This window comes from Alligator mississippiensis, chromosome 10, assembly GCF_030867095.1.
Source record: "Alligator mississippiensis isolate rAllMis1 chromosome 10, rAllMis1, whole genome shotgun sequence".
Taxonomy (NCBI): domain Eukaryota; kingdom Metazoa; phylum Chordata; order Crocodylia; family Alligatoridae; genus Alligator; species Alligator mississippiensis.
In genome coordinates this window covers 51618147-51644397 of record NC_081833.1, presented here as the reverse complement: position 1 = coordinate 51644397, position 26251 = coordinate 51618147, and the positions used below count along the sequence as shown (strand labels likewise).

General features: G+C 40.4%; 1 protein-coding gene across 3 annotated transcripts in view; it reads left to right on the top strand.

Annotated features, from left to right (window-relative positions):
* The window catches only part of NKD1 (NKD inhibitor of WNT signaling pathway 1), a 169044-nt gene that overhangs the window by 117394 nt on the left and 25399 nt on the right, over window positions 1-26251 (top strand). For 2 of the 3 annotated variants that reach the window (XM_006273214.4, XM_019497492.2), the window contains 2 exons: window positions 17325-17431; window positions 20043-20138. In XM_006273214.4, coding sequence (XP_006273276.3) covers window positions 17325-17431; window positions 20043-20138 — 203 coding nt within the window. The remainder of the gene's footprint in view (window positions 1-17324; window positions 17432-20042; window positions 20139-26251) is intronic. The other variant, XM_019497491.2, reaches the window with a different exon arrangement.

The following is a 26251-nucleotide window of genomic DNA, read 5'->3' as shown; positions in this document are numbered from 1 at the left end:
GTGCATCTTCTGCTACAGGCTGACCCACTCATTACAGCTACTGTTGTCTGCCAAAACAACGGGTCCCCACCCAAACTGGAAGCTGATAAGCTGGTTATTGCAAATTGGAAAGGGCACCAGTGAACACAGAAAAAAGGAGCAGAGGAAGGCGCCAAGTGAAAACTGCTTAGTTTGGCAGATAGAATAAAAGTCACCAAAGAACATGAGACTGGTAGGATTAGCAGAAGTTTTCCTGTGGTTGTACAAAGATCCAGGAAATTATAAGAAACAGGTAGGCTGTTTGCCATGAGTGGGAGGAAAATGTTATGGCATAAGGCACTTTCAAAAAAATGTATGAGTGTTTCTTAACATTAACTGTTCCAGTTAAGAGTGCTGGTATTTGGATCAGAAGCCTTTTACTTCTAGGGTTGCTGTTTCAACTGCAGCCAGGTTAGTAGTGATGAAAAGCTGTTGCCATCCAATGATCATCTGTAGCTTGTATGAAATAAGTTAGTGGTCTCTAGGCATTTCCAAATGCACCTTTGCAGTCTATAGCAACTGCCACCCATGTTGACAGTTACGACAGAGAAGCCCCTGATATAATGGGCTTGAAAAGTGAGCTCTTCTGCTGCCCTAATGGTGATCCTTCCTGGTCAACATTGAAACATGCCATAGTAGGGAGCATAATGTGCTGCGCTTGTCTCCTGTTCACAGGACTTCAGTTGTTGTGGCAGAAAATTATCATTTCTTACAAGCACCAGTATTTATAAAACAGTTTTTGGAAAATGTTTTTTTTTTCCCTTTAGTATTTGTGCCAGGCTTTTGTGTTAGGTTATTAACCTATTGCATTAGGTGGGAGAGATTATATGTGCTACAAAATGGTTATTTATTGCTTTTCATCTCTAAGTCTCAAATTGCTTTTCAAAGCTGGGTAAATATTATTCCCATTATAGAGAAATTCAGGCACAAAGGAGCTAAATTACTTGCCTAAGCACACAGTAGCTGAGCTGGGAATAGAACTCAGGCTTCCTAAATACCAGTCTACAATTTTGGCCATTGGGCTGTGCTGGTGAGAAGTGTTTAAAGGCATTACAGACAAAGCTTTTTGCAAAACTAGGAAGAGCTCCAATTTTCTTTCTGACTTTTTGATCAAAGCAGCCAGTCACTAACATGACTTTACTTTTGTGTAGCTTTTACGGTGAAACTGAAGTAGTGAAAGAGGAGGAGAGAATGAGCAAAGGTCAGATCCCCTGTATATGATTTGAAATGTGGAAACCTTTAAGATACTATTTCATATGCATTAGCATCTTGGTAGAAGTAGTGGTTATCCACGTTTTCCTTCTCTTCAAGGTTGGAAGTGTTTCTGGCTGTCCTGTCATCACAGTCAAGCTCATTCTCATGCTGCAATGTCATAAAAAGGGATCAAGTAACAATAATAATATTAACTTAAACTACCTGACCTCTCAGTCCTGAGTAAATGTGGGCAAAATATCTGCTCTGCTTATAGCTGTTCAACAGCCCAGTATGCTTCAGTTTTCAATTACCAAGGGGTTACAAAACCAGGTTGGGCCATTAGTAAGAAAAGGGTATAGCTGCACTGCAATTTGGAGGTGCCATTGCAGGATGTCCTGGCTTGCAAAAAGTGATTTTTATTTTGTGTAGGGTGAAGCTGGAGCAGCATGAACTTTAGTGTGGGGCCAGCTGCCTGTGTAAGTACTCAAGGTCCCAGGCAGACTCATAAACTGGTTTATGAAACATCTGTCTCAGACCCCTTCCTGGTTTAAGTTAAACTAGAGTCCTCCAGCATCCCAGGTGCTTGGCAGCCCTGGGCTGTGCTGTCTGCTACAGAGAGCAGGGCTGGCCCTGCCCCTTTTCTTCCTAGCCAGAGCTCTGGGGGAGACTGCAGGCATAGAAGGGTCTGCCTTGCTTCCCCCTGCCCCCACTTTGCTGCTCAAGCAGGCATCACCCCAGACCCTAGGCATGTGGTATGCTGGCTAATGACTCTAGTCCAGTGGTTCTCAACCCTTTTTTTGCTGCAACCCTAAATTGGCCACCAACAGGACCTCCCGACCTGGCGCAGGGGCTGCTGGGAGCAGAGCGTGGCAGCGGCCTGGGGGTGGGAGCGGGGGAGCTGCCATTGCCCCCTTTGTGCTCAGAGGTCCCGCCCTGCCCACCTGCCACTGCTCCCGAGCCGCACACGTGAGTGTGCGTGTATGTGCGGGCCCTTCGTGACCCTATTGAGGACCCCCCAAGACCCTGATTTGGGTCATGCCCAAAGGTTGGGAACCGGTGCTCTAGTCTTTGTCTCAAGAAGTCTACGAGCCGACAAGGTAAGGCACTGCTGGATCTCATTCTGGCCAAAGAGGATGATCTAGTGAGCAACATGAGGATTGAAGGAAAGCTTGGTGACAGTGATTGCGAGTTGATCACTTTCTCTATCCATTGCAAAGCTGGCAAATCAGTCAGCAATACAGAAATCCTTGACTTTAGGAAAGCTGACTTTCACAAGCTCAGGAGGTTGGTTGTCAAGGCCCTGAGAGATCATGATCTGACAGAAAGGTGAGTCCATGATGAGTGGTTGCTCCTCAAGGACACAATCCTAAATGCACAAGGGAAGTCCATTCCAGCCCATAGAAAAGGTAGTAAAAGGGCTGAGAGACCTCCTTGGTTCAATAGGGAATGCATGGACTTCCTTAATCTTCAAAGAGAAGCTCATCAGGGTTGGAAGACAGGAAATACCGCTAAGGAGGGGTATGTATCACTGGCCCACACCTGCAGGGAGCAGACCAGAAAAGCCGAGGCTGAAACCAAGCTCAAACTGGCTATGGGAATCAAGGACAATGAAAAAGTCCTTCTTCAGATACGTGGGAAGTCGAAAGAAAAATAAAGGCAACATTGGACCCCTGCTGAACCAAATGGGGCAGCTGACAACCGACACCCAGGAAAAAGCTAATCTCCTCAATGATTTCTTTGCATTGGTTTTCCACCAGCCCAAGAGGATCACCCTGCCTGACAGGACACAGGAATACCAGGGTAAAGGCCTACAATTGGCGAAGACCTTGTGAGGGAACACCTTGAGAGGCTGGACATCCACAAGTCAGTGGGACTGGATGGAATGCACCCAAGAGTGCTAAAAGAGTTAGCTGATGTCATAGCACACTCAGTGGTGAGGATATTTGAGAACTCGTGGCACTCAGGAGAGGTTCTTAAAGATTGGAACAGGGCCAACGTGGTGCCCATCTTCAAGAAGGGAAGGAAGGAAGACTCAGGGAACTACAGGCCAGTCATTTTGACTTAAATCCCTGGAAAGATCTTGGAAAAAATTATTAAAGAATCCATCAATAACAGGCTAATGGAAGGCATCATTCTGAGAGATAGCCAGTGTGGCTTCATTATGGGTAGGCCATGCCTGACCAACTTAATTTCCTTCTATGACCAAGTGATGCATCACCTGGACAAGGGAGCAGAGGCTGATGTCATTTACTTGGATTTCAAAAAAGCCTCTGAATTGGTCTCCCATGATGACCTCATGGTAAAATTGGGGAGCTGCAGCCTCAACAACCTTATGGTCTGATGGATGGGGAACTGGCTCTGTGGTTGGACCCAGAGAGCGGTTGTCAACGGAACCAAGTCAACATGGTGCACGATTACCAGTGGCATCCCCCAGGGTTCAGTTCTTGGACTAGTACTCTTTAATATATTCATAAATGATCTGGATTCTGGTGTCAGAAGTGGACTGGTTAAGTTTGCAGATGACACCAAATTATGGGGAAGCACAGTCACTCTAGAGTATAGGCTGGGGATTCAGGCTGACCTGGACAGGCTTGTAAGGGGGCGAATCAAAATCTGATGACATTTCAACATTGAGAAATTCAAGGTTCTCCACCTCAGGAGGAAGAACCTACACCATACCTATAGGCTTGGCAGTGCTACATCCACTAGCACCATGACTGAAAGGGACTTGGGGATCATGATTGACCACAAGATGAATATGAGCCACCAATGCGATGCTACAGCAAGCAAAACAAATAAAATCCTGGCTTGCATCTACTGATGCCTCTCAAGCAAGACCCAAGAAGTCATCCTCCTGCTTTACTCAACCTTGGTGAGGCCACAGCTGGAGTACTGCATCCAGTTTAGGGCTCAACACTTTAAAAAGGATGCAGAGAAGCTTGAGAGAGTCCAGAGGAGAGCCATGTGCATGATCACAGGTAAAGAGAGCAGGCCTTATGAGAAGAGGCTGAGAGACATGGGACTCTTTAGCCTGGAGAAGCATAGGCTCAGGGTGGCAGCCTATAAGTACGTAAGGGGTGTGCATCAGGGTCTGGGAGAGCGTCTGTTCACCAGGGCACCCTAAAGGATGACGAGGTCAAACAGTCATAAACTGCTGGAAGACCATTTTAGACTAGACAGAAGAAAAAGCTTCTTTACCATCCGAGTTTCCAGAGTCTGGAATAGACTCCCTCCAGAAGTGGTGCAAGCACCTACTCTGGACACATTCAAGAAGCATTTGGATGATTATCTTGCTGGGGTCCTCTGACCCCAGCTGACTTCTTGCCCTTTGGGCAGGACCAGGACCTGATGATCCCACAAAGTCCCTTCCAGCTCTAATATCTATAAAATCTATGAAATCTGATAATGAGAGGTGTGTGTGTCTCTGATTTCCCTGGGACTGGCAGACAGAACAGTGTCTGTTTGGGGCTTTTTGGAACTAATCAACAGGTCAGCTGGTAATGTTCTTCCATTCCTTCCTTGGAAAAAGCTTTTTATGAAGAATCAGGGAGAGAGAGGTTAAAAATCTCAGTATCATCAACAGATACATGCACTGCACATCCCACCTTTGCCTCAGTGCTAGCCAGGGTCTGGAGTCTGGCAACACTCCTGCCCCTTGAGCAGTGAGCAGGGAAAAGTCTGGGACAGTGCAGGCAGGGTGGGTTAGGCACTCTGATCCCTAATCAGAGCATCCTGATGGGGCCTGGTCACACCCCTCCTCAGCTCAGCAGTATGGAAGGGAAAGGAGGGCTGCTCTAGCACCCCCTGGCTTCTAGCCTGAGCCACTGCAGGCATGTGCCTGAATTTCTTCTGTAGACTAGCCTGAAAAGATTGAATCAATTCAGGCTCAGAATTTTTGAATGTCTGTCTCTAGCCTTTTTAGCCCAAACTATGCCCAGTGCCATAGTGTGTCTAGCAGTCATTTTACACTCTTAGCCTTGAGGGTGCTTAGGAGAGTGGCCACAACATGTTGTAGGCTTGGAGTAAGAGCAAGTGGGCAAAATATGTTTTTATGGGGGTGTTCTCCTGTGTGGTGTAGACATGGGGCTGGGAGAAACAGTGAATCCTATATGTACAGTCCAAAGATATAACTATATTCCTATATATGTGCAGCAGGAGAAGAATGCAATTGAACTTTGCCCTGGGACAACCACCACAAAGAACAAAGAACACAATAAGGGAAACAGCCAGTTAAAGGTTTGAAAACAATCTCCTTGGAAATATGATGAATACCAGCAGTTTCATTTCTTCTGCTTGAAGAACAAAGATCCTTTTCTACTTTTAATTTCCCAGGAGCGATTATTACTAGTTATTTTTCTCATAGCCTTGACCACAGTTTGAAGAGTTTTTAGTAAGCATGTTTTTGAAAAATGAGTAAACATGCCATTCTCCTGTGCCTCTCATGTGTCAGCCTCTTTTATCCACGTGAAATTGGACCTCATTTCCCACCAGAGATTTGGGGCCAGATTGTATTCTTAACCTGGTGTTTGTAGAGTTATTCCAGATTTATGCCACTGTAACTGCAAAAGGGGGTTTTGGCCTTTGGTCTTTCCCTCCTTTAAAGCAGCTTTCAGATTTCTTTTAAAAGCCTGAAGTAAGGACCACGTCTTTTAAGCCACAGCTTCTGTCTCAATCAACTCCAGTCAACACCTGTTAGCAGTTACATATAGGTATCTGGTGCTGTGATGCTCCCTAAGTGACTGCTGCTGTTCTAAGGAGTGTTTTCTGAGCACATGTATGAGGAAAAATATCCCTGGGGGAAATTTTGCTACCATTGCCCTTACCAAGTGTTGCTGCAAAAGGGTGTCACTTATCTCTTACATTACCAGTTCAGTTGTGTTTGACCTTGATCCAAAGATCTGCCTCAGCCAGGCAACAAATTTTTGATGATCTGTTTGGGCTGGTCAGGTTTATGAGTTCTGGGTACTTCAGAAGGCTTTTGTCTAGCTGCCATGTGCATTTCCCTGCAAGCTCTTCCCCTTACCTCAAGAGATTTCACATCACTGATGATGGTATTGCATGCAAGACCATGGTTTGTGACCACATTAAACAGTTTCTGCTTTTGTGTCATAGATTCCAAAGTAAAAACTATCTAGCTGTGATTAGTATTTGGAAACCATTTCTTCAATTTGTAAAGCCAGTCACATTCCAGAAGACCTTAGGGCTGGATATTTTAGACACAACACCCCACCCTCTTGCTGAAGCTAGCAGATGCACAAGAATGTATGTGGAGACATGCAGGCAATTGCAGTGAAAAGCATATTGCTTTTCCCGGCTTGCTGTCCCAAATTCAAAGTATATATCAGTCAGGGTGCTTTTGTATGCTTCAACTCCACTACTGCTGCAGTAGCTACAGAAACCCAAAGTTTTACCTCAACAGGCAGAACAAGTGCCCTTTGTTACCTAGACAGATTATAGCTTTTTCTAAAGTCTGCTCTTCATAAAAGCCCAGCTTGAACAGTGGAAATTCTGACTTGCCTCAGATACTGAGGAGACTTTTATAGTTTCAAGTAGCTCCAGGGTTATATTTTAAAAGTTGAATTTCATCACATGTTTTAAGTTTGGTGAAGAAAAAAAGACATGATATTTTTAGCAGAAAAAAAACTTTTCCCCCTCCACCTTTTTCTTAACAGATGTTTCATCTCAATCATATCCAAACCTCAAAGCACAAGTAGCAGTCAACCTTATTCTCCTGTGGAGAAATAGAAAAAAGATAAAATGTCATTTGTTTGGAGGAGGGTTTTTTTTTGTGTAACCACAACTAGTCTATGAGTAAAAGCAAAGAATAAATGCAGCACTATGGAGTTGTGGAAATGAACCTGAAGCAACATTTCTACTCTGAAAAAAAGCCTGGAGTCCAGCTGTTCTGGTAAGATGGAAACTCCCAGCCCCCAGCTTGAAAAAAGAAATCCAGTAATCAGATTTTTCTTGCTGTATAAATCAGATCCAGCAATCTGACTCCTCTAACCAAGGAAGGATGCAATACAAAGAGCCCAACATTGTAGTGAAAGGGTTTTTTAAACTTTTAAAAGGATAACATAAAAAGAAGGAATAGTAGTTGTAAAGCAAAATATCCAGAAGGAAAAGAGCTGCTACCCTAGGAATTTTCACAGGGCTCTGGAGAAACCTCAGTTTTTTGCTGTGCATGGCAATCTGTGCTGTGATTGGGATGTTCAGCCTGTTGTGGGAACAGGCAAGGTGATTCAGTACAGCCATGAAATACTTGTTTAAGGATTTATTCCATGGGGAGTTGAACTCTTTAAGGATTTGTATGCATGAAGTGAAAACCTGGTTGGTCTGGGACTTTTTTCTTAAAGGTGACTTTATAAGGAGAGTTCTGTTGCATACATGTGGCAGCAAAGGAAGGGTAATCATGAAAAAGACAACCAGACTATGCCAAGGGGAAGGCCACTTTCAGTCCCAGCTCTAGAACTGTGTAAGGAAGTCACTGAAAGAGACTCTAGCTGTCTTAGTGCCCTGTTCCTAGCTTCATTGCTGCCTTCACCATGGCAAATGCTCTTACTGCAGAGAGCCTTGCAGCCAACATTTCACTGGCAAGTGGTGAATATGTCTCGGTTTTCAAGAGATCACACTATTAAAAAAACTAAATTGGGTAACCTAGGATACAATCCTGAAGGTGTTTGTAGCTGCTAACGGTTCTTAGGTCCTGGAACACCTAGATTGCCTAGCTAATAGGGAGCTCTACCACCCAGAGGTGGCTGCATTTTATTACTGATGGGTCAATTTAGTCGTACTGTTTTTTATCCCATAGTAAATAAATGTCAGTATATTCTATTTTGTTAGCTTTATTATGGGCAGTGGATAAAAAAATCACTTCTTGCCATGGATGTAAGTTGGAGATATGTATAGGTGCATGAAGGATGATAGTATTCTAAGCCAGCAAGTGAGTGTTAATTCGAGAGATTTGTCCATCCATAACAACTGAAATAACAGTACATGCTTGGTCTTACAGCATCATGTTCTTTAAAAGAATAGGTATGTATGAGTCAGAGCAATGTTTTTTTCCTTCATGGAAAGTAATTTTGATGATTAGTTGATAATGTTCCATAGTTCAGATATCTTCCAAGTCCTCTTATCATAGCACAGGTGCTGGAAATTAAGTCTTTTCATTGAACATCTAAGTTATATGGGCACAGATTGATATCAACATCTGCATTATTAATGACATGACCTACTCGTTCTTCATTTAAATAAAAGGTTTAATAGGCTCTGATTTTTTTTTCTCATGACTCCTGCTGATACAATCCAAAGACAAAGAAAATTGAAGACTGCAAATACTGTGTGCACACACATACAACTTCTTACATGTGATAGTACAAATGCATTTTTAACAGTATGGTTACCTGGCAAAATAAGTATGTAGAAGTTTTGGGAGGAGAGAGTAAATCCAAGAGGTTTGGTTCTGTTGTGTTCTGTTGTTTCCTTTTCTGAATTTCAAGTTATTACTATGTGCGCTGACATGTCAGCTTCCAGCACTAGAATTCAGCAATTCATTATCCCATTTGGAGCTCCTGGGACACATAATGCTATTAGATGATGGTATATGGTCTGTGGGAAAGTGACAGTTTTTACATAAGCAGTACTTCCTGAGATTAAATTGATATAGCTTGTTATAACAGATTGCCAATGTGGCTTTTGATATGCCCACTGATCAAACACAAATTTTGCTACTACAGGTATCATCCTGAACTAGTCTAACCAAAGCTTGTGAAGATTTTTTAAAGATAGGGAGGGGTGAAAAATAATCTTCTTTGATCTCCAATGAGTTTTAAAAAAAAGACAGTTCTGTTCAGGCTTTTGGCTAACACAACAAACAGTGTTTAAAATTTAACTTTGCTTAATTAATTAGTAATTCTGTTTAATGCTGTCTGATCTTCATCCAAAAGGTATTCTGCAGCTTGAAAACTGAACATCAAAGTGTATTGGGTGAAGATGGTCAAGTAAAGCATTTAATCTGGCAGTGCTGTTGATGAAGTGTAGCCAGTTAGAGGAACTAATTGGAAACAGAAACTATAATCTGGTAACTGCAGTAAATGTCTGGTAAAACGCAGCAGTGTAAGTGGAGAATGTGAGACGCATGCAGATTGGGTGCCTAATTCATGTTTGAGAGGCGAGATCTCAAGTAGCAAGTAGATTGCAAATGCTTTTCTTATAAAGAATTTCCTAAAATTTCTCTTATTTTGAAAAGAAGTGTGTCCTGTAAATCTGTATCCGTGTGTGTGTGTGTGTGTGTGTATGTGTATGGATCCATATCTAACTGTTGGAGCTGACAGTACGGGTTAGCAGCTGTCAAATAATTGGTGTTGCACAGAAACATGCATTTGACATCTATTTACAAAAATCATTTATCTTTGGAAATACATCCCTGATGATATTCCCATGCACTCCATTATAGCAGTGTCAGAAAGTCTTGAGTTACCTCTGGTTGAAAGATTAAAATACATTTGTAATGGCTCTTGGGTATTTTTTGTATTTATTTATCCTTAACGCTACACTATTTCAGTGTAGCTACACAAATGGGTCAATCTAACAAGCACTATTAATAAGAAATTAACTGTTAGGTTGTATGATAACATGCACCTTTTTTCATTTTAGTGCTGTGTAATTGAACATTGCAATTTGTTCTCATAGCCAGGATACAATGAAATAGCATGAAATCACTTCTCACCCTACTCACAAGTTAAGTTTCTGAACCATTCAGCCCATACGAGTGTGAAGTGCCACTGTTGTAGCACTTGCTAAATTGCTTGTGGTATTAAAAAAAATATGTATGTAGTTGGGAGGGGACAATAAATTTTTATTCACGTCTTCATGGACAATTTACAAATTAAATTTGAATTTAAAGATAATTGCCTGATTAAGGAATTTCTTAATTTGAATTTTCAAACTAGTTTGTTGCCTCGATTGATGATATGCAATGATGCAAGTGTTAACTGTATTTGTCAGACTTTCATTGAAATGCAGAAGATAGCTGACAAAACTAGAGAATACTTAGAAATTAGATACTTTACATATGCTATTTATTTATTTATCTTGTCCATCCCTTTGGCATGCAGGTTTTGACTGAATTCTTCTCTGTGTCTCCTAGGTTGACAAATCCAGGGTGAAATCCTCAGTGGGAGTTTTGCTTTTGATTTGAGCTGGACTTTAACCACCTAGTGCTTAGTACCACTATTGCAATAGTATATTTTAGTATTTGGCTGTATCTCCTCCTTTTGATGAAGTCCTCTTGTCCTCATCTCTTTGTCTAGTACAACTATGTGTTTTACTGCCCCCCAAGTTCCATGTTTCAATGTTACCAACATTCTCCTGTATACAGAGAACTCCACTGGCTCCCTGTATCTGGTAATGATACAAGTTAGAGTAGTCAGAGAATGGAGCTCTGCATTGATAGATCCTACTCCAAAACTTAGATACTAGTGACCTCAACAAAAACTAATAATTGGTGGTAATGTCTGTTGTGGAGTCGTAACACCCTGCTTTGAGAAGTCAGCTACCATGTTCTATAATAGGGCTCAGCAACATTTTTGGGCTGAGCGCCAAAAAACCCTACAATCTCAATTTGGGAAGATGTTGGCATGCCGGGGTAGATGTATAGGGAAGTCACGAGGGGCCCAGTCCTTGTTATGGCAGCATAGCCATGGCCCCTTCTCTGCCATCTGCCCCAAAGTACATATGCAGCCACCAGCAGCAATGAGCTGGGCTGGGGGCTCCAGACCCTGGTACAGCCGCTTGCAGCCTTGCAGCTGCTTGCTTCAAGCGGCCCAGGCTCTGGGCAGGCGCTTGCTGCCTGCCATGGAGCCCAGGCTGCTTGCAGCCTCCCTGCCACCTACTGCAAGTAGTCTGGGCTCCGGGGCTGGTGTGAGGGATGTGTCCAGAGCCACAGCCAGCTGTGGTGTTCCAAGCAAAATGGTTTCACATGCCATGCTCTGGCACATGTGCTAGAGGTTTCTGACCCTATTCTATAAAATACTTTGTAAACTGTTACCTTCTCAAGAAGAGTTTAAGCTAGGCTAGTCTAGAACTTCAGTTCTGAAATCCTGATGTTTCAGAACTACTGGGCATTTATACACATACGTTTGTCTGCTCCGACATGCCAAAGATCCAGCATGTTGGAGCAGACTCGATTAACCTTTGATGTGTTTTAGTAAAAAGCGCTCTGCTGCCATTTTCTCAGCGCTGATGTGCATTTCACTGTTTATACAAATGCATGCTCCATAGTACTGGGTGCCTTTAAAAGTGCTTGGTGCTGCAGCACAGGCATGTGTACAAATGCACACTGTGTACATCTTCACTGGCTAACTCTGCCTTAGAACTGAACAGTAGTAGGACATACATCTGTCTAGCTGGCTATGATGAGGCTAAAATTCCTCCTCTAGTGGAAAGTCTCGGATCAGAATGAAACAGTATGCTTGACTAGTATCCTAGAACAGTATCCTCATCCTTGATGAGGAAGATCATCTGTTCTACTGAATGGGGATTTGTGTGGGTGAAGATTTCAGAGCCTAAGAACATAAGAAATGCCATACTAACCAGAGTCCAGTATCCTGTGCCTTAGCATGGCAGAGAGCGAATATTAAGGTGAAGAGTCTTACGCAGGGTCTGTCCAGATGGATGTGTTCCATGCTCCTCTTCCCTAACATTTTCCAGCATTCAGAGAAGTTGAAAGTGCCAGCTACTTGGGTTGTTAAAAGTTTGAGCACTCACTTCTCAAGTTGAATGCAGTTCTAATTAATTTTCTATTCAAAGCTGTAATGGAGGTGGTTGAGTGATATTTTGGTTATATCAATAAAACTATTGTGTGTTTGAAGCACAATATCCTGTACTGACTATTACATCCATCATTCATTATTTTTATAACTTTTGTATTTTTGAGGAGACCCATAGGCCAGGTTGCACACATTAAGCTTTTAAGAGGTATAACTAAGGACCTTATGAAATTGCGATTTCATGGATTTTGTGAAATCCGGCATTGCTCATGAAAGCCACAAAAAAGAAAATAAAAGAACTTACTGAAAATAAAATGCTGGCTTCTTGGGGGGAGCCAACAGTCCTCACCGTGGGGAGGGGGAGTGCTCACATGATGGGCAGCCCAAGATGGCTGCTGCCTCACCCCAGCTGATTGGCTGCAAGGGCTGTCCAGTCAGTGGCAAGGGGCAGGGCCACATGACAGATAGCCCTTGCAGCCAATCAGCAGTGATGGGTGGGGCCACTGAGGCCCCTCAGTCGATCAGAGATGTTGGGGGGGGGGGGGAGCTGTCATACTCTGCCCATGAAAATGGCTGCTAGGCCCATATTTTCTCTGCAAAATTGGCTGGCCTTGAGTTCGGTAGGTCCCTAGGTATGAGTGACTGGGAACCAATCTATAAGAGAACAGAAGTTTGGCACACACAGACTGGTTTAAAAATGGCAGAATCTGGTCTAAGATTGCCTTCCCTCCCTCACTAAAGGGTGAATGTGTGTTCTGTTTGCTACTGATCTAAATTATGCTGCTTACAGAAAACTTCATAACTTAGTTCAATTCCACCTTGGGCTTTTTAAATGTCTGTACCTAGCTGTAAAGAACTGTTGGTATTGTTATCTATGTATGTTCTTAAAAAGGAATAAAAGTTTGAACACAGAGTCTTGGTATCAATAGATGAGTACCTTTAAACTGTTACTAGCTCTCTGTCTCAGTTATGAGCAATCAGGTGGTAGTAATTAACAGTCCATGGAGAAAAACATCTGCAAGTACACTTAAGCCAGTTAGTTTGTCTTTCATGAAAGAATGGTATTTCACAATTTTTCCAAGTTAATATTTTTTCCTTTATTGTCTTTCCAATCTCAAATGTTATCCAGACATATTTTTATAGTGTCTTAAGGTTATAGCACTGGATACAAACCCATTAATAATGAACAAGAAAAGAGAACATTATAAGGAAACATATGCAGTATTTCAACAAATGCAGCATTCTGTTAGGGAACATTGTGTTTGACAGCATATGGTTATTCCCATGAGAAGTAATAAAAATACATTTTTTCAGTTGTGGATTTTCATAACAAGGGTAAGTTTCCATACGCGTGTGTACGCAGTGTGTTTCTTTTGTGAGGGCCCTGTTAACTGAGTAGGGAAGCAAGTGAATATTTTAGCACAGATGATATAATGTATGCAGCCCTATTTCTGATGGCATAAACACTGAAAACATGAGTCTATTAATTTTCCACCCTCCTTCATGATAGCGATCTAGTCTGGTCCAGTTTAATATCATTGGCAAGACTGAGAGGAAGTTCACATTGTGAATATAACTGAACCTTGGCATGCTGCTCTCTGGCAGATCTCTGTTGACAGGGCTGCCAATTTTAACTGTCCCCAGCAGACATTCACATTTTATTTATAAATAAATGCAACATGTGTGCCTCCTTCATGAAACTGAGCAACAGACACCAAAGCATATCATCATTCAAGAGTAAGTACAGAAATAAAAAGCAAAGCACATAGTTAAGACTCTGGTTTCAGACAGTACAGTAGAAACAAATATTCGAGAATAGGTTATAAAAGAGTTAATTGTCTATACATGTGTGTTTGTATACATTTATATAGAGAAATCCATATATGCATGCATTCAAACCATGTACATTATTTTATTTAAAGTCCTTTCATTTAGATCTTTTTCTGTTTTTTCTTGAATGGAACATGACATTGGGATAAGATAATTTGGTTTCCCTATTCTGTCAGAGCTCAGAAGCGAATAATTGATTTCAAAAGATAATTCCTTGGAGCAGCAAATCCAGTGAGCAATCTGGCGCAAGGGTCAGCAAAGGTCAAAGAGAATATATTTTGATTTACTAACTCTCTCAAGGAATGTATTGCAAGTTCTGCTCCCTCCCTCCCTGATAGCTGAACTCTTAATTTTGAGGAATCTAATTTGTCAGAGCAGATCTTTTCCCCATTACATAAATTATACATTTAAGTGAAAGCTTCCTATCTGAACATACATTCTATACATCCAGAAAAATTATTAAGCATAATGCTGGAAGTGTAGCTCTTGAAATCAGAAAGTAACTCTGTGCCATTGACTCTGTTCTCCTCTCTGATCCACCCAGAGAACTGGAGTTCTAATATTCTTCACACATGTGCAGAACTTTTATTCATTGAAGCAAAAGAGCATAGTACCAGAGTCAAGAGAATAGAGGTAACCTATAGGACTCTTCACTCTTCTGGCAGAAAACCTACAGGAGGAGTTTTGGGGAGAGAAACATTCTCTTTGTGGATATTCCCCCTCTTCTTGTTTTTCAAGAGTAATATCAAAAGATGCAGTCCTTTTCCTTTGGTTGGGGACAAAGTGAGTTTCAAAGATATTTCACTAATTTATCTGTCCTGCTATAGTACTTAATGTATGGAATGCTAAAGTACATGTTTCCCATGGTCTGTCCCTGGTTCTAAAGCCAAGATGCACAGGATTTTAGACAGACACAGTTTAGTTAAAATATGTCATCATACAGTGCATGCATTATTCCCATGGGTGGGCAATTACTTCCACAGATAGTTGCGTTAACGTAAGTGGAACTACTCATGCAAGTAAGTACTCGCTACATGGAATAGGGCTATTTCAGTCAAGCTTCATAGGGCTAAGGATATCCATAATTCAGGTACTGATAGCATAGTCCTACATGTTACTGAGATCCATATTACTTTCCCATGTCTGGGTGTTCTTCAGGTGATGTCACAGGGGTTAAATGTAGATTTGTTCAATGACTTAAAATGCATATCTTCAATTTTTAAAATTCCTTTTAAGTGGTACCTTAGCTTTGAATTGCCTAGCTCTCCAACGTAGTACATTGTAAGAAAATCACAATAAAGAATATAGTCTCTAGGTTTTTGTGCTTTACTTAGAAGAACACAGGTCTGGATTATTTTTTTGTAGATAGTTGTTTTCCACCTTGCTCCCTTATTTAGGCACTGTGAACAAAAAAAACCCTGCCCTTACGTTACAAATATGGACCGAGGCAGACACAGAGAAGTAACGAGACCTGGGTAAGGTCACACAAAATCAGCGGCAGAGCTAAGAACTCAACATGTCTCTTGTGTCTCAGTTTACTGTCCAATCTTGTAGACCTCATGACCTTGATGTTTTCAAGAATAAAACATTCTCTTCAAGGTTTTTCTTGAAGTGAACCTTTCTTCTTTAACAGCCTTAATTTGCTTGGTTATCATGACTACGTGTCTATCTCTATCTTAGACATTTGCATTGATCATTGTGATAATGTAAATATAGTGTGTGTATGAGAGTAGGTGCATAGTAAATTCTGCATGTGTGTGTCTCATAAAGCTGACATTAATACAACATTGAAACTCCAAAATCAAATGTGTAAGCCAGGAAATTCCAAAGGTTAAGGTTTCTACCTCATTGCTAACTTGTTTTTACTGTACAGCCGATACATTTTATGGTAAACTCAAGGTTTAAAAACGAAAGCAGTACTACAATAATGCATAAATTTATCAGAGAAATCCAGACTAAAATGGTACTTATGGGCAATGTGGCTGAGTTTTTATTGTGATAGAAACCTTAGCTTTTGGAATTCTGAACTTTAAATATGTTAAGAATAGTTTTTGAAAATCAATTTTCCTGTTTTCTTTGTTAAAGAAAATGTCCAGGGCAAAGCAAAGAATGTGATTAAGTTGCTTTACTGATACCTTTGTTTTCTTGGGGTAATTTGTATGGCACTTCAGTAGCGCTGTGTATCTTCAGTGCTAGCTACATAGCTGTTTTAACAGCCCAGCTTTAAATGACACATTCTAAATTGAGGGAGGTCATTTTCTGCCTTACAGCAAACATGTCTTTTGCTAAGCAGATACTTAATGATGATATTTCTAATCTAGGCATTCCTAAGAAAAAGGTTCTTAAATGGAAGTAGGTTAAATGGATTGGTTAAAGCAGATGTCTGTGTATAAGTGCGAACATTAAAGACCATATTCTTACCTAGGCCTCTTGACAACGTATGCATGTGTAGATAAGAATACAGATTTCTAGTATTTGCACCTGCAGTTAATTGTAGGGATAAAATATCAGGCAAGACTATCTGCCAGTGGAAAATTTTATGGGAAAATTGGAGGCTGTTGCTGAAGATGTGACCCTGATTTTGCAAAAGTTAAAATTCTTATGGATGATGCTAATATGCTACTGTCCAATATTATTAGGCTACTGCTTAGTAGGATCACTAAGAAAAGGCGTTTGCTGGCACTATTGCACAGTAACTCTGGTTACTGCATGTTTATTTAGTACTTGATTATACAAGTACTAAATTAATGTGCAGTGGTTACTGTGCATTTAATGAACACGTAGACATGCCCAGTAGGTGCCTCAGACTTGAAAGAGAAGTAATTGGGCCTTGGTCTTACCTTCCATAAACAGGACTCTGAAACATGCTAGTGTTTAAGCTTTTCACAAGTGTTTTTAAGTTATGCTTGTGCAACTAGTTCAGCCTGGACATCTTGAGAAAGTCTCCTTTATACTTGTGTACTTCAAAAAGTTGGTCAAACTTTTTTGAAAATATAAATCAACACATGGCTCTAACCAGCATAGAAAGTGTTGTCTTAGGAGGAATTTAAGAAAGTGTTCTTTGAGTTTTTGAAGAAGGAGGTTGGCATAGAAGAGAACCATTATTTCAGCTTTAGTTATCTTATTTTCTTCTAGTGAATTCTGTTTTTGAAAGTTGTGGTTCTGTACAGTTTTGCAAAAAGACAGACAGAAATATACAACTAATTTACAGTAATGTTTTGAGTCAGTTTGCACTGTCAAAATGCTATGTGAACTTAATGCAAAATCTATTAAAGTGTACTTGAGAGGTGATGTAACAAGAATTGCTGGTAAATTGTCTATCAAAATGAGCATAAGTATGTATCGGATTCAAAAGCAAATTGAATTTAATAACATCTCTATCATAAAAATCTGCCGAAATCAAACTTCATCCTAAATACAATGAAACTTTTCTAACCAAGGGATCTGACTTGATGTGCTGTTAGATGACTTTGGCAGTTCCTTCTAAACTTTTTTAATATATTATTTTTGCAGTGGCTTTACCTCCAGAGAAGACAGATGGAGTTTGCAGTGCAGATGAAAAGAAAGCAGAAAAAGAAAATGACACACATACAAGTTCCAAGAAGCAACTAAAATTTGAAGTAAGTTCCTTGTTTTCCAGGGTTGCAGTTTACAGATACAGTTAAGTCAGATAACTAGTCTGTGGACAAATGGTGCCCTTTGGAACATTTTTGCAGCTCCCATTGTTTATAATGGGAGCTATGCATATGTCTCAGAGAGCAGGATTTGGTTAATCGTCTGTATTTCCTGCTGTCAGTGCATTGTTGCTTAAAAGATGGTTAGCAAGTTTTGTTCCTGAGGTCAACTGAAGCCAAATGATGGTGAGCTCTCAGGAGGATCCAAAGTGCACAGTAAGGGAGAGCTGTTTTGTCTTAGTTCTGTACTTTTGATCCTTTCAGATGTATTTCTTGTGCCACCCACTATGTTATGAAATTCTTTTATTGGCTTTCATGGACTATCATACTCAGCTAAATCTGCCTGATGTAAAAGATGTTTGTGAAAGATGCCTTAGCCATCAGTCTTTCATGTCTGGGCTTCCAGAATGAAATAACCTTGACCCTACTGTACTGGCAGTTCATCTGATTAGATGGCAGGAAGAAAAGGATCCTGCAGGGAATGAGCCTGATGGCCTACTTCCTTCTAGACTTATAAACATCATAAAACTGCCAGACATTGTGCCTAGCTGGCAGGTTTTGCTTATAAAGAGAAAGATTTAATAAATATGAGCACTGAAACATGCTGTCATCTGGGTAGAGGGTTGTCTGTCTTGGCGAATAGGGAGGTACACTGGTACTGGGAGAACAGCATGCATTTCATCTTTCCACTCTACAGCAGACATGGCAAACTTCTGCCTTTCAGTGCTGTCAGTCTGTCACATTAATGAGCTTTGCATTCATCGATTATTATTTGAAAGACTATCTAGCCACCTTGTAACTAAAACATTCATCTGCCTCTCTACAGAAGGTTCAGCACTCTTGTGCAAATTACTTTTTACTGTTTTAAGGATGATTCAATGGAGCAAGCTTTTCCATGAACATTCTGGTGTTTCTGTGTGCTTATTCACATTGATGGATGGCTTCTTTCCCTCTTTTTTCAGGGGAATAACACCTTAGGCAAATTTTCAGTTCTACCTTGATTAATACATGCGATTTTGCACACATGAAAAGCATGATAAATTACAATTAACTATGCCTTAATGCTTGAAAAGTTGGAGGACACCTGTCAACATGGCTGATGCCAGCTAAGCTGGAACTGTACCATACCGGCAAAGACTGTGTTTGTTCCCAAGTAGTTCTTGGCATGCCATAAAGGTTAGCACTTGGTACCAGGCTCCATGACTAATGCAGGGAAGACTGCCATGTTATTAACTGAGTAGTGCACATCCTCACATAAAGATCTTGTGTTAGGCAATGTGGGACAGGGAACTATTAATATATGGCAAGAAACCAAGTATTGATATTTTTTTTGCTCCTTGTTCTCCAAATCAAAGCTTTCTAACCATGTAAGCTAGGGGCTGAGAGAGTGATAAATGCTTTTATTTTATGACTAGGTAGAAAAGAATCAGAAATGCAAGTGTTGAGACAAGAAGTCTAAATCTGAGGTGGATGTGATTTGGCTTTTAAAGGTGCTGGGGATGTTTGTGTAATATGAAACTGTGTTTCCACAGTAGAGTGTGGGGCACTTGGCAGCTTTCAGAAGGGCTTGTTACAACTAAGAGAAGACTGCCTTTGAACTCAGCAGGGGATGGGGGTACCGTTAACTGCTGTAGGGAATTGGTTTCAAGTCAGCAGATTAACCAGGTATTTTGAGCTCTATCATGCTGAAGCTATTTGGAGCTGTTTATTTTACTTGAGTACAGTGGCTTTTATTTTAATTGCACTGTAACTTTTCTGTTTGCCTTGTTGTGACTCTGGATGACTCTGATCGTACAGATCTTGAGAAAACCAAGTGGCTTGTAACTAGGTGATAAGAATAGGAATAAGTGCACCTTTTGTTGGTTAAGATTTTTTTTGGTTGGTTTTTAATTGATTCTTGCAGGCTTTCTTCTAATCACATTCTTCCGAGATGAAACACAGTTGAAATAAGGATCAGGCAATGTTGCCTAGGTTATTTTTCTTACCTACCAATTCCAAATCAGGTTCAAGTTCAGTGACTTTAATAGCGTGATGATGTCAAAGGGTTGCCAAAATTGATATGGTGTATCAAGTATCTGTGTCAAGGGCAGGTTTTGTGGGTGGGGGTTAATACCATGCGTCCATTTTGTAATAATTACCACTTCTGATTCAATGACATATTGTTTCACACTGTAAGTCTGTTTCTGTTATCCCTTTTTGTTCTCCTTCAGTTAAGTGGAGTTTTTCTTTCTCACCTTTTTAATGGGAAACCTTATTATATTTTCAGAGCTTCAAGAAGTAGCTTTCTTGTACTTTTGTATTTTCTAGAGCAAAGTAGAAAGCATTTCTTAGTATCCCAGCAGCTTAGCTCAGGGGAATTAGGAAAAGAACCTTATTGTCAAGAGACTCCTTCTGTGCAGAGGACAGAGGGTTGCTGCCAGGAACAAATCCTGAATGCCTTCTCCCATGAGAAAGGAAGGACTAAAGAGAGCAGCTTCTTTTTACAGAGAGGAGTTAGCCTCCTCTGCAAATAGGCCTTTTGCTTTAGGTAATCAGTTGCTCTTTGCATGTTTCTTAGGAATTGCAATGTGATGTGTCTGTAGAGGAAGATAACAGGCAAGAATGGACCTTCACACTGTATGACTTTGATAACAACGGAAGAGTCACACGTGAGGTAAGCAAAGTAAAGCTGCCCCTCTGTGTGCAGCATTTGCTAACAAAAGTGTATTATAACAGGAACATTTTTTCTCCAGTGAAATAAAGGTGTCCTGCCAACTTAAACAGCAGTTCCCATGGACCCTTCCCTTCCAGAAACAGCCCCACCAGTAGTTTACTGTTTTCAGGATTACTGTACCACTTGTTAAACTGGTTGCTGTTTAATGTCTGGGCTTAGCCTTTAAAAAATAGGACCAACATTTTTTTTTTTTTTGGAAGCGGGGGGGAGAAGTCTGAAACAACTGGATCTCCAAAAGTATTGTCAAAATAAACCCCTACAGACATATATTGGTCTGGCTCTTGTCCTGCTTTTCAGAGTTAAGCTAACCAAATGGCAAGGCTGCTTTTTGAAATTCTTTCCAGTAGTACTAACTATACTAACTTTACCATTTCTTGGGTGTTGGGCAGAGATCCATGCTGCCATCTCTGTCATAGTACAGGTTATCTCTGATAGAGTTTGTGAAACCTACCACAGAGTCATAATGGATAGCTCTCAACAGAAAGTGCATTCATGTTAGTATTGTTAGGATTCATTCATCTTGTATTTTCTAGGTAAAAAAAAACCAAAGAAAAATCCTCTTCCTTTATAAGAATGGGAACCAGTGTACAGTCCTCTTTAAAAGCTTACTAACTAAAATAAATCACATTTCAGTGAAATGCCGTACAGTGTGCTGTCACTGGCTCTTTACAAGGCTTGTTTCGCTCCTGTGTCTTGAACTGGTTAACTGAAAGTTTGTAATCTTCATTCTCCATCTGCTTTGAAGTTGATACCTATGAAAATGAGTAAGAACTGAGTAAAAAGCAGTAGCATAAATACTGAAAATGTGGTGGCACTAGCCAGAAAATAGCAGTAAGATTTTTCTTCAGGAGGAGATCAAACCTCTTTCTGAACTGTCACATTTTTCAGCCAAGCATATTAAAGGACTACTAATATTAATACTTAGTGATTTTATTATTTGCATTATGGTAGCACCTAGAGAGGACTGAGATGGAATTGGGGTGCTCTGATGTTAGGCATCTCTACAAACACATACGAAGAGACAATCTCTGCTTTGAAGAGCAAGGATTAACATCTAAAGCAGTGAGATAGAAGCAGAGTAGAGTAAAAGGAAGTGCCATCCTGTTTTCTACATGGAAAACTGAGGCGCACAGAGCATAACTGCTTTGCCCAAAGTCATGCAAGATATCTGCAGTAGAATTTGAAATTGAACCTTGGTCTTCTGAGCCTAAATCTGTGCCTGAAGCACAAGAACAACCTGGTTCTCAGAAGCAGAAAAACTTCTCAGGGTGTCCCTTATACCCAAGCATAGGATTCCTATTAATGTCAGTGGGAGTTCCATGTGTTGAACATACAGAGAATATGCTTTTAAGTATGTACACAATAATTATTTGTGATTATGTGGTACACCAGAGAGCTTAATTTGAATGTACTTAGAGCATGTGTTACAGCCAAATTTTACCTCTGCCTTGCTATAAGAACAGACTGCAGCTTAACTGAAACCAAATCTGTTCAGGGATTGAAAATTATACTACTCTGAGGTCTGGGGCTTGCTATATTTGGTTCTGAATCTGTGCCAAAAAAATTCTTTCAGACCAAGAGACCAAATAAGCTGATAATTTCCAGCTCTTCCCATATGGTCAGGACTAGGAACAAATGTGTATGCCATTGAAAACTTTCCAGTTGTGTCTGACACTTGTTTTCCAAGGTTTTGAACCTAAAATTGTCATTTGAATTATTCGTTGTACTGGTTCTTCTTCATTGAAGAACCAGTTTACATGAACAGGTACAGATAGCTTTTGGCAAGCATCAAATATTAGTCACTAAGAATTTCAGTTTTGAAATGATGTAGCGCTTCTCAGTCCAATGATTTTTGGGTTATTGGCTATCAAAAAAAATTTGAATTCTACCATCTTCTGAGTATTTTTCTGTGGACCCAACAAACACCTAGCTTATGCTCAGTATGAAATGGAACAGTAGTTCCATTAAATTCACTGGGACACAGTTTAAGTACTTTGAGTCCACAGGCAGGATGAGCAACCCATTGCAGCATGAAGCCCACAGTGAGAAAGATTGTTGCCTATAACAGTGCCCACTTGGAAGTAAGTGAAAAGTTAAACATTTAAATAATAAGTATATTTATACCACTAATACATTACTGCTTAATGTTTAGCGTGGGGCGCAGTCCATTGGGGAAGGGAGGCGGCACGCTGCCTCAGGAACAGGAAGGCAGCAGGGCAGACAGGAGAAAGGGAAGGAGAAGCAAGGAGGGAGGGAGATGGGCAAGGGGAGACTAGCCTGCTTCCTCCCTCCCAGCGTGCCAGTGGCTGCAGCGGGCTGGAAAAGCCCCTTGCCCGCTACTGCCACCCACTGCTTCACATGGGCTGTGTTGCCTGGCAGGATTTGCCACTATGTCCTCCCCCCTCTCCCATCAAAGGCCCCAGGGAATGGCTCCCAGCAGCAGCTGTTCCCAGGTGGATCTGTTCATGGTCCCTGACTCTGGGCAAGTGGCTGCAGCCCCTCTCCTGTGGTGAGGCAGGGCAGGGAAAGCGGTGGCCGGTGGCTCCATACCCCCTGGCTTGGATTAGGTATGTGTTATTAGTTAACCATATAACTGATATAGTTAAGAGGAGGTTAAATGCATAAAGAAAGCTTAAAACAATATTTATACCCCTACTTGGCAAACTAGGACAAATGCTGTCAGGACCCAGGAAGCTTTTCCAAGCAACGGAACTGAAGCAGTGATTGAAAAAAAAAGCAAAAAAATCCCAAACAAACAAACAAACAAACAAACATTTGGAGTTTGCCATGACATTTTTGATAGGAGTAGCTCTTGGATTCCCTATTGAATTAAATGAGGTAAAATGTCCTTTCCTTATGGAAAATATACAACAATAATTGTTACTGTATATCCCGTTTTTTCATCAGTAGATCTCCAAGTGCTTTACAAAGAGAGTTAAATAATGTTATCCTGTTTTTCTTATGTGGAAACAGAGGTATAAATAGGGTGACCATATATCCCGGTTTGGCTGGGACAATCTCAGATTTCATCCCAGCATCCTAGCCAGTTAGCTAAAAGTGAAGCAAATATCCCAGACTGGTGGTGCCATGCCTCCTGCACATGCCCAGCCTGGCTCCTCCTGAGCAGCAGCTGGAGGCTGGGGAGTGGGCTGGACCGGGCTGAGCACCCCTCCTACTGCCTGGGTGGGAATTGGCAGGGGCAGGGTGGCCCAGAGAAGGGGGCCAGGGCTTGGGCACGTTTGTGGGGCAAGCTGGATCAGCTTGGATCAAGCCTGTCATTTTGGATCTCCTTCCTAGGACAAGATGCCTATATTTTGGGCGTTGCAATATGTAAGTAAAGACATCTACAACCTTAATTTAGATTTGTCTTTCTGTTCTTCTGAGTGTCCAACTCGGACACTTTAAAAAGTTAGATGTGAAAGAACTTTAAGGCTTCTTTGGAGTCTTGGATTAAGCCCACTGAATTACTAATTACTTTTAAAGCTTGGGCCTTATCTCTAAGATGTTTCTAAAAGATATATACAGCGTGAAAATGAACCTAACACAAGGCATTTAGATGGAGTCCAATTTTTGTTAATGAGATATTATTTTGATGCAAAAATGTTTAGTATTTATCTGAAAAATTCTAAAAGCAGCACAAATTTGGTCACTAGATAAAATATCCAGTGTATTAATAAAAAATTTCACAAGAGAGTTCAAGTTCCATCCCAGCAGAAGTTCCTCTGGATCTTAATATCTTTTGAACTGAATGTATCTATGATTTCCTTCTTGAGTGTTATGGTTTATTGCCTGGTCTTTACAATTAGAAGTTGGGATCTAGCCATGCTACTATGAAGTGATACGACTGTGTTTCAAAGCATAATTGATGGAATGGCATATTATAAAATTAGCATTCGATAGCTGTGCTTAGGATGCTGTTTTTAATGTGATATAAGACAAGCATTTTATAGTTATTTTTCTGTGTGTGAAGATAGCTTTCTTGTTCTAATGTGTATATTAAAAAAGTTGTCTAATAATGTTTCCCTTCATTCCATAGGCCATTAAGAGGCCAATTCATTATGTACTGTAAGCTTTTTGAGAACTGACAGCTGCATTGTAATTATCTTCACATGGATATTTGTAATCATACTTGAAACATGGATAATTGAACTAATTTGTTGTGATCTGGGAGGTTTTATATTGAGTTTTCTGAATATAATTTTACTTGAGAAATTACACCCTTTTATTTTCCCTTTTTTTAATATCTGTTCTTTCCCATGAAGAGTAATCCCTTCAGAGGGTAGTTACAGAGTTCTAAGTATTCAAGAGCCTTGGTTGTTAGGAGTTAAAAGTAGTAGTGTTTTTAGTCTGGATGCTGATTGGTTACCAAATGATGTTCCTTGCAATTCCAAATATGAGCATTTCAAAAATGTAAATGAGTATAAAAAATTGATGTTGCAATAAAGAAGTCTACTGTATGTAATGCTGGCAAAACCAGGCTACAAGCAAGCTTCTAAATGAGACACTTGTACTTTCCCTTTCAGAGGGAAAGGGAAAGAATTGATATTTAAGGTTTTTCTTAATCTACATTTAATGCTAAAAGTGTTCCTTGAATCTTGTTTTAAATACCCAATTTATTTATCTTGTTCCATTCTTTTTGTGTCCTTCCTTGTACATATTTCTCTTGCCAGAAGAGGAAAAGATTATTAGTTCTTTCTGTATTCAAAACTCAGCCCCAGACTTCTGTTCAGTAGTAACACTCAAATCTCTGGCCTAGAGAAAAGATTGAAGGAGGATTCTGATTTCTTTCAGGCTGGAACTTAATTAGGTGAATTGAACCTCAAGTCTTATTCTTGTACCTTGTGGGTTTGGGGTTTTTTTTACTACATTTGCCACCTCTGCGTTATGCTGGAGCAATTCCAATACTCTGAGCAACTGGCAAGAGGGGAAGTGGAGATGGCGCTGGCACTTTCACAGGGAACACCCAGACAACGTGATTGTAAAATAGCCAGCAGCTACTGGCACCTTATTTACACCGCATTGCAATCACTGGTGAAATCTCATGGATGGGAAGTATTAAAGCAAAGTTCATTGCAACTGTACTAGTGTCTTGAAATTATTTAGGAGACAGAAGCTTGTCTGTTCCTCTGTCTTTCACACTATATTTTAATATCTAGGAATGAAATTGCATTGCTTGCTCTGTTTTCATTGTTAAATACATTGTTTATTTACATTTTTGTCTTCTTGTTGCAATGATATCCTTCTGTTTAGTTCATTTGGAATTAGAAAACCTACCTTGATACCCCAAATCTGTGGATTGGGATTGTTAACTAATCCTACTGCTTAGAAGCAGACCTAAGGTCTAGAAATACAAAGGGTACAGTCTCCCTCAGCATGTGCCAGTTAACATTTCTTACAAGTAAAAAATGAGTACCCTGAATGAGGACGTCCTCAATCAGAATTTGCTCTGTAAACTGTGAACATGTAGTAGTTGATTATCAATTTATGTTGTTTTTATTTAAAAAACCCAACAGGCTTCTTAATGTAGTAAACTACTACCAGCTTCTTATCAGGAATTTGTAAAATATTCTGCATGAGAAATGTTAGCATGCACCAAGCTGTCTTAACAATATGTTTTATAATAATTCCAAGCAAGTGATTTCTGAAAACCCTGTTAAAGTTCAGAACTTGTGGTAGAGGTGATATCTTTTAATAGACCAACTAGATTTTTGCAAAAAAATGTCTTTAATTGCAAGCTTTCAGACACAAGCACCTTTCTTCAGGCATAGGAGAAAAGATTGTAAAGTTCTCCCAGGTAGAAATGAAAGTTCGTATTTCACAGGAGGGTTGAAGGTGTGGTAAAATCTCCTGTTTGGCACAGTTCTTTTTATGCAGGTTAGGCTCAGAGAAAAGATATGCGTTAAAATTCATGCATTCTTACCTTGAAAAAAGCAGCTGTAATATTAGATCAATGAAACACATTCATGTTCTGCTTATGGCATGTACTAATGCTTAGATACTATCAAAAAACATAATTTTCTCTTCAAGAAGGAATGGTTTTATTTTTCCTTGTG